General features: G+C 44.5%; 1 protein-coding gene across 1 annotated transcript; it reads left to right on the forward strand.

Moving 5' to 3' along the window:
- The first annotated feature begins 3,766 nt into the window (after nt 1-3,766).
- ARL9 (ARF like GTPase 9) lies at nt 3,767-11,750 on the forward strand. Its single transcript, XM_081845624.1, has 4 exons — nt 3,767-3,982; nt 6,824-6,992; nt 8,568-8,743; nt 9,909-11,750. Exons 1-4 carry the CDS (start codon nt 3,788-3,790, stop codon nt 10,086-10,088), a joined length of 720 nt encoding a protein of 239 aa, XP_081701750.1. The 5' UTR covers nt 3,767-3,787; the 3' UTR covers nt 10,089-11,750.
- The last annotated feature ends 719 nt before the right edge of the window (nt 11,751-12,469 follow it).

A 12,469-nucleotide genomic window follows, 5' to 3' on the forward strand; every position in this document is an offset into this window, starting at 1 on the left:
GCATTTATAGTTTTGTGGTTTTGTTTTAATGACAGTCCTCTGCTGCTTTTAATTGGTGTTTTTGATATGTATTGTTTGTACTTGCTCTATGTTGCCTTGGAGACCCTTGTGGGCAGAAAAGCAATGCGTAAATACTTTTAATAAATAATAACAACTAAGATTTTTCTCTTGGAGACCAAGGGTTGTTGTATCCATTAATCTGCAGACAAAGCGAACAGTTTGCTTACTGTCTCGGTGCATAGAAATGTCATGCTCAAGGTCTCCATCTGCAGGATCTGCTAGTAATTTATCGTTGCTAGACTTTTGCTAGGAGAGAAAAACAGCCTTTGCTTAGCAATGTAGCACATTTCTCTTAGTTTAGCTTTCTGGACTGCTTTAGTGACCCTGATACTTAAATAGTGCAAACATCTCTGGTACCTAATAATCAATATTGGATATGTGGAAGGTACAATTGAACCGAATTTTCACATATGCTCCATTTTATATTTTGACACCCATAATTTTAACTGTTAAATTTTTAGGTTTGGGTTTATAAGCGCCTCCAAAAATGTGTGCCAGTAATTATTTGCATCTTCCCCCACTGTAAGCTATCCAGAAAACTCCAGATTCCACATATAAATGTCATAATCTCATTTTCTCAATTGTCAGATAATAAATTCTGCCACATACTACTTCTCATACTGTCAGTGTTAAACTGAGATGGAAACTTGTTGGATGTCACAAGAATATTTGACACCAAAATTCAAAGAGCGTGAGGAACAAACCTCTTTTAGCTCCAGTCTTTACCATATCCATCTTCGCACAGGAACAATACTTTAAAGAAGTATGTCCTAATTCTGTCTCCCTCAGTGTGTATCTTTGCCTTCTGTGAATTTTTTTATCAATTTCTATGCCACCACATTTGTGTTCCTTTTCATGCAAAACTAACAGTGAATTTCAATAGCGACAAATGTAAGGTTCTACACTTGGGCAGAAATAGCCAGCTGCACAGATATAAGATGGGGTTTACCTGGATTGCCATTAGTATATGTGAAAAGGATCTCAGGATCCTAGTAGGCCAGAGTAGTAGTGAGATGCAGCAGCAAAAAAGGCTAATGCTATCATTGACTGCATCAAGAGGAATATAGTGTGCTGCTCAATGAAAGTAATCATCCTGCTCTTATTCTACATTGGTCTGACAACTCTTGGGGGTACTGTGTCCAATTCTGGGTGCCACAATTTCAGAAGGATATTGACAGGCTGGAATGTGTGCAGAGGAGGGTGACAAAGATGATCAAGGGTCTGGAAATCAAGACTTTTGATGGAGTTTGGCATGTTTAGCCCGGAAAGGGGTCACGTGGAAGATGGAGCAAGCCTGTTTTCTCCTACTCTGGAGAGTAGGACCTGAACCAGTGGAGTCAAGTTACAAGAGTCCAGGTGAACATCAAGAAGAACTTTTCCCAATATGTTATTCAAATTGGCACCCCTGTATGCCACCTTGGATTCCATGATAGGTGCAAAAAATTTAGCTGGATAGCTCAATTCCTGCATTGCAGGGCATTGGGCTACATCAGGGTTTCCCAAATTTGGGTCTCTCGCTGTTTTTGGACTACTAATCCCATCATCCCTGACCACTGATCCTGCTAGCTAGATACGATGGGAGTTGTAGCCCCAAAATAGCTGGAGACCTAAGTTTGGGAAACGCTGGCCTAGAGCCTCAGGGTCCCTTCCAACGCTATGATTCTGTGACATCGGGTTCCGCTGCCCTTGTAGATCCTGCCACCTGAGGCAGTCGCCTCACCTTGCCTCATGGGTGGGCTAGCCCATATTAACTTGGAAGGAAGTGAGCCTGCCCTCTGGCGCAGGGGTGCCCACTTGAATACTGGGGGGGGGGGGAGAGAGATAAGGGCCACCCCACATAACTGATCACATGACATGGCACACACACACTATTTGAATGGCATTGCCCATCAACTTTGGAGGGGGTAAAGGTAAAGGGACCCCTGACCATTAGGTCCAGTCGTGTCCGACTCTGGGGTTGCGGTGCTCATCTCACTTTATTGGCCGAGGGAGCCGGCGTACAGCTTCCGGGTTATGTGGCCAGCATGACTAAGCCGCTTCTGGCGAACCAGAGCAGCACACAGAAATGCCATTTACCTTCCCGCCAGAGCGGTACCTATTTACTTGCACTTTGACATGCTTTCAAACTGCTAGGTTGGCAGGAGCAGGGACCGAGCAACAGGAGCTCACCCCGCCGTGGGGATTTGAACCGACGACCTTCTGATCGGCAAGCCCTAGGCTCAGTGGTTTAACCCACAACGCAACCTGCGTCCCCTTTGGAGGGGGAGACCCCCTCAAATATTTTATTGGATGGGGGGCAATTGGTCCTTGGCCTCAGAGTTGGCTCCTATGCTCTGACGGACTAAACTAGTCACCAACTGCTATAAAATATTTGAGGAGTGCAGCTCCCCTCCTTCGCACCCCCTCAATATTGAGGGAGATTCCCATTCAAATGGGGTGGGTGGGTGGCATGCAATCGGTTATGCAAAGCGGGGCTTACATCCTGCCGCCCCCCCAGGGCCAGATTTAGGTTTGATGAGGCCCTAAGCTACTGAAGGTAACCGGGCCCTTTATATGTCAAGCTGTCCCTTGTCAACAACAAACTGCCACCCTTTTTTGTTACAGATAGGTAGCCGTGTTGGTCTGCCATAGTCAAAACAAAAAAAGCAGGAAAAACAGGAAAAAGCAAGGGGTGAGAAGGTGAAAAATGGCTTTGTCATGTATAATGAGATAAGAATCCAATGTCTTTGTTCAGACCAGGTCTCTCCATAGTTTTAAGTTTGGTAATAAGTTGCAATTCAGCAGCTTCTCTTTCCAGTCTATTTCTGAAATTCCTTTGTAATAGAACAGCTACTTTGAGATCTTGTATAGAATGTCCTGGGAGATTGAAGTGTTCTCCTACAGGTTTCTCTGTCTTGTGGTTCCTGATGTCACCCCTTGCTTTTTCCTGCAAGACCTATTGCAGTCGTTAAGAGTCGTCAACAGGCTCATCACAGCTATCTGCCAATCACCCATTCCCACCACCCTTCTGAGTAATACCCCTCCCCACCTTCTCACTATATAGAAGGGTCTGGTGACTTCTGTTTCAGTGTATCTGAAGAAGTGTGCATGCACACAAAAGCTCATACCAAGAGCTAACTTAGTTGGTCTTTAAGGTGCTACTGGAAGGAAAAAAAATTTTTATTTTGTTTTAACCCTTTTTTGTGTTGAATATGGTCATGTATGGACCTAATAGGTATCTCAAGCCATTTGCACATAACAAATAAGAGCCTACAAAACACAAAACACTTGCTGTATGTAGGTTTTATTTTGTTTTTTTTTATCTTATATTTTGGAAATGTACATCCAGTTTTTTTCTCCTTGAAATTTCTTGGGGGCCTCCAAGAGAGTGGGGCCTTAAGCTAGAGCTTAATACGTAAATCTCACCTGCCCCCCACCCCCCAAATATTTTCTTCAACTTGGCCCTCCTGCTAGAGAGGACGCCACTGGGGTGAGAGGGGAGCAGTGCCGAGCGGGGCGGGAAGAGAGAGGGACTCCGACTCGGGACGGAGCAAAGGGAAAGGCCGGCCGAGCGGCCTCTGAGGGAGCGCGAGAGCGCGCGCGGCGGGGGCGCGCCCTCCGCCGGCCGGCGCCGCTTCGCTCCCTTCCTTGGCCTGGGCGACGAGGCCTCCCGCCTGGCGGCAGGGGCGGCGCCCTGAGCCTGAGCCGCCGCCTCCTTCCTCCTCCTCCTCCTGCTGCTGCTGCTGCTATGGCGGGCAGCCTGCGGCAGGTCGCTCTGGTGGGGACGGCGGTTGCTGTCGCCGGCGGGGTCGCCTACGCGGCGTGGAGGAGCTATTTCTCCTCAGAAGTTGCTCAGGGGCCCGAGGAGCAAGAGCAGCAGCAGCCCTTACTCAGCTCTCAAGAAAGGGCCGCCCTGGGCTGCGCAAGGGCCCCCGAGAGCCAGGTAAGCACACACACACACACACATATATATAGCTGACCCACTGCGTTTCCCCGATATATCTCGGAATTTTTAAAGGCCCGGTTCTCACGTGCAGCTAGCACGGAAGTTAGAACGCGTGTCTGGCCCTGCCTGCGCGCGTTTCAGGCTCGCCTGGGCGAAATAAATCCCAGCGCGCAGAAAGGGAAAGGCAGCTCTTCCTCTATATAGACCTCTGCTTCGGTTTCTGTCCTGTGAGACTCGCCATCCTACATTTTGGAAGAAGCCAGACGCGGGTTGGTCGCCTCCCGTGTGCGAGAATTACATTTGCCATCGTTGCACGAAATGCAGTCTAGACACTTGGAAGGTTTTAGGCACACCCACAAATTTCCTTTCAGGGTTGGCGCTCCCCGTCCCCACCGTAAAACTGCTGTTTTTGGGGCGGGGAACAGCAGTGTCAGGTCATAGTTTGGGAAGATCTGCTGCTGCTGCTGCAAATAATAATATTGTACTTTGGAGGGTTTAATTCCGCTACATTGTCTGCTTCACCTAGCTGGGAAAGAGGAAATGCCAGGCAGCGTGCCTGTTTTTTAAAAGGAGTGGCAAAAGTTGCAGGAACCGAAGATCGCTTTATCTGCTGAAGTTGAATGCACAGATTGTCACAAACCTTCTTTAATCCAGTGAGATATATTTCTGAATGAATGTGAATCTGATCCAGCTACGTTTATATCCCACTTTTTCTCCAAGTAACTAAAATTTTGCATCGTTCTGCCTCTCTCACCTTTATTCTTCCAGCAACCCTATGGGGTACGTTAGGTTGAAAGACTGTGGCAGGCCCAATGGGCTTCTTGGCTGAGTGGGCATTTGAACCCTGGTCTCCTAGGTCCTGGTCCAGCACTCTTAACGACTACACCAGATTGGCTCTCTTGCAACTTCTGCTAATAATAATAATAAAAAAGACCTGTGTTTCTGTATCTGCATGAGAGCTTTTGTAAAAAAAATAACAAAATGACTACACAAATGTGCAAATCCTATGTGGAGATTGTCATGCCTCTCCCCCTGCAGTTTTTCTGGGGTTTCCTACATGCAGATTCAACCCAAGCAAAGATCCAGTGGTATCAGATGAAATGAGGTCATAAAGAGGGGTATTGTGGAAGCACAGAAGCTCTTTTTATAAATTCAGTTTGTCAGCAGTCCCTGGCCTGAGCCACAAAAAAACACATTTGCAGTGACCAAACTTAGGAGCTTTTGTAAACTGAAAGAAAGTTTGTTGTTTTCTGGCTAGCAAAGTTACACAAACGTCTTAGCATAGCTACACAGGTGAGACCTGCAACAAAATGTTGCAGTGCATCCTCCTCCCTTCCTAAATTGCTCCTTTTCAGCACGCCAGCCAAGCCCTTTTCCAGAATGCTATGAGCAGAAAATAGCTGAAGCAGAACATTCAATTCCCATTCCAGTTTTCTGCTTATTTTTCTGACGCTCAGCATTCCATGACTACTGAGCATGCTCAGTCTTCAATGAATATCTGGGGCTTTTCTCTACCTAAGGTTGTTTTGTTTGTAAAACAGCAACTTTTGCAAACCTCTGTATTTCCCCAATCAACCTCCCACCTGATTCCCTGCATTGCTATTCCAGTTATATACTGATAGCTTTTGGCACACACTGCATCAGTTTCCTATTAGAGGGAGTGAGGGCAGGTGAGGTGGTAAAAAAATACCTGTTGATTGGTTTGGTGGGAAGAGGGGAAGAACCTAGCATAAAATAAGGGGCTAACTTCAATTTCTGGAAACGTTTGGTAGCTTTTATAGTTCTCTTCATGTTCACTCTGATACTGAGGCATAAACATTGTGCTCTGTGGACTTCAGTGATGCTTTGAGGCCAGGGTTGGATTACACTAAAACCAGCAAGGTGGAATCCTATTAATGTCGTAGAGAGGAAAGAGATTAGAATACCCCCCCCCCCCCGGGTGGCTCTTCCACCTTGGCAGGAATCCGTTAAGGCAGGCAGAGCTGACTTGGTGATGATTCATGTTCAGCGGTTGGGTTTTGTTCTTTGCAGATTGCGTCTTCCCTCCTTCCCTTTTCTTCCTCTGTCAGCTAATCTTCTTACCACCGGATTAAAGATCTGCCCCAATGAAATGAAGCTCCCGAAGATTAAATTTAGTTTAGTAACTTGGGGGGTCAGGTTACCACTGCTGTTGTGTTACAATTTTTACAAAAACAAAAACCCTCAAAAAGTTTCCATTCCACCTTACTGCCCTTCCAGATATTTTCTCCCCCCCCCCCACAGCTATATTTTACTAAATCATATACAGTGGTACCTCGGGTTAAGTACTTAATTTGTTCTGGAGGTCCGTTCTTAACCTGAAACTGTTCTTAACCTGAAGCACTACTTTAGCTAATGGGACCTCCTGCTGCTGCCGCACAGCCAGAGCACGATTTCTGTTCTCATCCTGAAGCAAAGTTCTTAACCCGAGGTACTATTTCTGGGTTAGTGGAGTCTGTAACCTGAAGCGTCTGTAACCTGAAGCGTATGTAACCCGAGGTACCACTGTACTGTAGTGACTTTCCCTTATTAACTTATTAACAGTTTCTCTTTTTTATGAAAGTAAAATCTTACTGTTAGGCAGTTTGGTTGAAGAAATCAGGGTGGTTAAGGAAGCTCTGTTGCTTTTTGTTGTTATTGACAGTTATGGAGCCAGAAGGCATTTTACTGTTGCCTAATGTGAAATTTCCTTCTCATTTCCCCCTCTTTTCTGCCACACCCTTGATGGCACCCTCCCCCCCCCCCGGAAACATACAGTGTGTATGTCCATCTGGCCGGTATGTATCTCTGGCATGATCTGTTGGTTGTTTTGCCTTGTAGGATGTACCACCAAGTAAGCAAATCCTGGTTCTGGGTTTGGATGGAGCTGGAAAAACCAGTGTGCTGCACTCACTAGCAACTAACCAAGTGAAGCGCAGCACAGCTCCCACGGAGGGCTTCAATGCCGTGTGTGTCAGCACAGAAGAAATGAAGATGGAATTCCTAGAAAGTAAGCATAGGTATCTCATGAGAAACATTTTTTTGCATTCTTTATTACAACATTTTGCTTAAGGAGACTCCTCCTCCTGGTAGCAGCTTTCTAAGATCTTGAGGAAGAGCCTTTTACATCGCTGCCCCCTGAGATCCTTTTGGTTATTTTAGAATGTTAGATATTGCACCTCAGAGTGTCTCCATGCAAATCGTGGCCTCTGTTGGCCCAAAAAACACTCTGACGGTTAAGTGCATCTGGAATTGATATAGTAAATAACCCTTGACTCTTTCATCTCAACTCTTTTTTGCATGGCAAATATACATAAAACACTATCAGTGATTATGTCTCCATTGACTGTAGTTTTGCCTTTGAGGCTTGCAATGGTAACATGAAACACTGTCGTCTGTTGAACCCCTAGCCAGTTTCTACATGTTGGTTGGACAGCCTGTCCACTAGTTATTAAAAGACTGTGCTCGGCAAAATGAAGCAGAACAGAAACAGAAGTGTTTATTTTTTCACATTTATGGCATTTGTTTGTGGAACTCTCTCCCCAGGGAAGTAGTTAGCAAAAATAGCACTCCCAGACCTTTATCACCGTTAAATCACTATTTTGTTGCTGGGTGTTTTTCTCCACTATTTTATGCTTTTTTAAATTTTTTTTATCTTACAATACTATTTAGGTGTTTATGAAATTTTAAACATTGTAAGCCAACCTGAGTGGTGCTTTTGCTGCGGAAGAGCAGAGTGTAAATGTTTTATGTTTATAAAGATAGGTGCTGGGTCAGGAATACAAGAATGAAGAACTTATCAGAAAATGTCTGTTTGGTATAGTAACTGAATGGTTAATAAGTGAATGACAAAGGGAATGGATATGATCTGTCTAAAGACTAATATGAGATACAAGACCCCAAAACTGTCCACTAAAAAGAAGTCCCAAATTAATTGAGTGCCCTGGTTTGCACATGACACTAAGACATGCTTTGTATATCAGATCATGAGCTAACCGCAAGTTGCCCCCCAGCCAATCAAACAAATAATGAAAGCTTGTTTTGTTTTTTAGTCTTATGCCTTTGTAGCTTAATAAGCATCTGGAATGGGGTGGTCAAACAAATCATAATTAAGGAAGAATGCTGGGTTCACAAACAATGCCAAGCCATAGTGAAGACAAATCAAAATTCAAACGCTAACAGCAACCCCTGACTTCATATGGTGGTTATCTGGCAGTAAATTAACCATACTTAAAGCTGCTAGGCAGGAGATCAGGCTTATCAAAGAAAGCATGGTTTGATAAACAACAGCCATGGCCTAATGTTTTGAATGATTGCGTACTGCATTCAGTATTTACCTGCAGCTATATGTATTGTAAGAGATGACTGTGGTGGTGGGAAACTGTTCAGGGAATTTGTCTGCCATGGCTGTGTTCTCCCTTAAGTTTTTTATGAATTCCCGAGTTTCCAAAAACAAACAAACAAACAAAAAAACACCATTTGAAAGCAGATGTTCCAGGAATACAGACCAGGTTTTGATGAACAATTGGGGGCTTTAGTTTGCAAGTTTGCTGATTCATTGTCTTCCTTCTCTGTTGACTTGCAGTTGGAGGCAGTGAGTCTTTACGGGACTATTGGAAGAAGTACTTGCCAAGAATCCTGCTACTAATCTATGTTGTGGACTCAGCAGATCATAAACGCTTGCCTGTTGCAAAGAAGCTTCTGCATCAGTTGGTCCAGAGTAACTCCACCTTACCTCTCATGATTCTAGCCAATAAGCAGGTAAATGTGAACTCTAGAACTTGGAGTATAATTTGTAGTTTTGTCTTTTGAAAGTGTGTCATTGTAGAATGTATATGGCTCCCCTGGGGGACAATTTCTAAGCTGATCCATTGTGAGTTGTGCATCTCAGTTTTTGATAATAACAGAGTTTCTCTCTGGTGTCTTGCACACAGAGACTGAGACTTTCTTGTTTAGCAAGCTTCACCTTTCTTTCTATCCCTGCTTCCTCTTTTATTTTGTTGGTGGTTTGTGCTCCTTGCTTTAATACCTTACTAGGATAGGTGGCACTGTGGGTTAAGCCACAGAGCCTAGGACTTGCCGATCAGAAGGTCGGTGGTTCGAATCCCTGCGACGGGGTGAGGTCCCGTTGCTCGGTCCCTGCTCCTGCCCACCTAGCAGTTTGAAAGCACGTCAAAGTGCAAGTAGATAAATAGGGCGGGAATGTAAACGGCGTTTCTGTGTGCTGCTCTGGTTCGCCAGAAGCGGCTTAGTCATGCTGGCCACATGACCTGGAAGCTGTACACCGGCTCGCTCAGCCAATAAAGCGAGATGAACGCCACAACCCCAGAGTCGGTCATGACTTGACGTAATGGTCAGGGATCCCTTTACCTTTTTAGGATAGGTTGTTTTTGTTGTAATCAATTTAAATCCTGCCCTTCCTCCTGAAGTTCAAGGTGGCAAACCACATCCATTTTTTAAAAAACGTTTTTAAAAAATTCTGAAAGCAGTTACAATAAAAAATAGCATTCTAAAATCGGTTTAAAACATTCTCTCATCCAGTCATCTCAGGGTTGCTAGCATTAGTGTCTTTCAGCCATCAAATGCCTGGGTATGCCTTGGCATATTTTCAAATTATTTGTAAAAGTTAATAATGAGGGAGATAGGCACACCTTGTCAGAGAGAGCATCCTACAAACAGGGAACCACCACTGAAAAGGCCCTGTCATGGTCACGGCCAGCTGGTTAGTGGAAGCATCACTAACAAGGTCTCACTTGCCAATTGCAGGGTCTAAGATGATTGATATTGCTAGCATTCCAAATGTGCCATTTTCTAATGGGGTCACAATGTGCTCTTTGTTCTGCAGTTCTCCAGGTAGCAGGTGTTACTTTGAAGAAAACACGGATAGGCAGATTAAGGTATAACCTTTTCCATTTCTCTTGGACAGGATATTGAAGGTGCATACTGTATCACAGACATTCATGATGCTTTGGCATTATCTGAAATTGGAGATGAGAGAAAGATGTTCCTGATCGGGACTCATGTGGCAGAAGATGGCTTCGAGATCTCTTCCAGCTTGAAAGACACACGGGAACTGATTGCACAGCTGGTGTCAGAAGTTGTGTGATGGAAACTGGAATAGGGTACCATGTTAGGACCTAGAGTATTCCTGTCTTGCCAGCTTGCAGCCATAAATAGAGCTATTTTAAATTCAGATTTTATGGTGGTGGTGGTGATTCCTTGGGTATGGAATTGCAGTGAAGATGATTTCAAAGTCGTGAGGAACCTTGTGGTTTAAGTTGTAAAAGTAGAGTATGTGTGTCTTTGAAAAACCACCCTGTTTTAAACACGTGGAAAGAAAATGGGATTATTGGACACTCCCAAGTTAAGACGCCAAATACTGTATAGACAACTGCTGTTGCCATCAGTTGAGGCTCTGTTGTGTGGTGGTTTATACTGAATGAGAGGCTGACTTATGGAAAAGCAGCACAAATTTACATAGGAAGGTGATTTTGCTCAGAACGTAGATCTACAATCTAAAGAACTAGTTGTGTGTACCCTGACACAGGGAGGCACTGGGTTTCATGTTTCTGAAGAACTTCATGTATGTTTTCTCTTAGGCTCACTTTCTTAATCAGAAGGATTTTTTAAAAATCAGTGTAAGAGATTTTCCTATTCTTTTGATTCTGCAACACTTTCACTATTCTTTTTCTTCTTTCTGATATGTAGATTGAGAGTATTATAGCCTCTTTTTAAAGAGGGTTTTGACATAAAATTGTTCATTCAGAGAACCATGAGACTTCCCAGTTCACTCACCTGTTTTCTTTGCCATGATGAATGGAGTGAGAGAGAGAGGGAGATACCACAACCCCTTCATGGTCTCTGCAGAATAATCCCAGGAAGGAACACTATCTGACAGAACCACTGTCCTTAACCCTTAGTATTTTCCTGCTTTTGTTAACTAGTAGTACTGGGGAAATCTAGACAAAGACAGAATGAATTGTTGGACTTTTCTTGTAGTCTACATACTTTAGTGTGGCCCTTTTGGCCACTTGATCTGAGTGGAGCTGGTGAGTCAGTTAATTAGCTAACTGGCCATTTTTCTCTGCACTGATAAACAGAAGGGAGGGCATTCTTGCTTTTTGATTGAGACTCAGGGGAGGACTTTTTACAAGGATTTCTAATACTTTGCCAGCTCTGTGGCAAGAGGACAGGGAGAGAGAGCAGAGACAGTGGCAAAGGGATACTCTTTCCTCTGTTGAGAGCTCCAGGGGGTGAGAATGGAGGAAGCAGAATTGCCAGCCAAGCTTGCTTGACCTCTCCATTTATTCTGGGCTGCATTGGGCAGGGGACATCATGCCACTTTTATTTACTAATCCGGGCTCAATGAACTTTTGTTTGAAATCTTGGATCTGCTGCCATCACATATATTTTCACCCTGAAAATGGTAGCTTCCCCCTCATAGGTCCAAAACAGTGCTATCAGGTGCCAGGATTAGTAAAACAAAATTCATGTCTCCCTCCGCCTCCCCCTGCTTAATACATTTCTCAGGTGATGTTAATGCAGACCAACCTGTATTGACAGTGACAAGATAAGGAAAACTACTTAAATACTGCACCTCTTATTACACTGAAGGAAATACTGTGTGTACATATATCCCTATTGCTATAGATGCCTTTCAATGTTTTTGTTAACAGTAGAAATTGTACAGATGTTTTCTAGCAATGTCTCTCCTCCAGTTGTATGCTGAAGCACTTCCGTTATATAAAGACAGAATATTTTTGTTCTACTTTGCTGTCTTGGCTTAATTAACATTGTCGTGGTGTTTGCGATGCCCCTTCTGATTACCTGTAGTTGCCCTTCCCCACTAAGATGAGAGAGAGAGGTGTGCCCTAAAAAGTCAGGGGAAGAGGAAATTGTTGGTATGACTTTTGCACCAGTTGGTGGATCTCGGAGTTCTAGTTGAGGGGGGAAATCCCACAAACCTGAAGTCTGCCCATTCAAGGAGTGCAATATATGATCATTATGCTACTTTTACTGGTAACCAACAGGGTTGTTCTTATTCAATCACAAGCAGAAAACACTGGTCCAGATTCTTCAGTGCCACATTTCTCTGTAAACATAGGTAAAGGTAAAGGGACCCCTGACCATTAGGTCCAGTCGTGACCGACTGGGGTTGCGGTGCTCATCTCGCTTTATTGGCCAAGGGAGCCGGCGTACAGCTTCCGGGTCATATGGCCAGCATAACTAAGCTGCTTCTGCAGCGCACAGAAATGCCTTTTACCTTCCCGCTGCAGCGGTACCTATTTATCTACTTGCACTTTGACGTGCTTTCAAACTGCTAGGTTGGCAGGAGCATGGACTGAGCCACGGGAGCTCGCCCCGCCGCAGGGATTCGAACTGCCAACCTTCTGATCGGCAAGTCCTAGGCTCTGTGGTTTAACCCACAGCGCCACCCGTGTCCCTTCTGTAAACATAACTGCCATCAAAAGTTTGTGAGCTCACAGG

Source organism: Podarcis erhardii (assembly GCF_964252035.2).
Source record: "Podarcis erhardii genome assembly, chromosome: 17".
NCBI classification, from domain to species: Eukaryota; Metazoa; Chordata; class Lepidosauria; order Squamata; family Lacertidae; genus Podarcis; species Podarcis erhardii.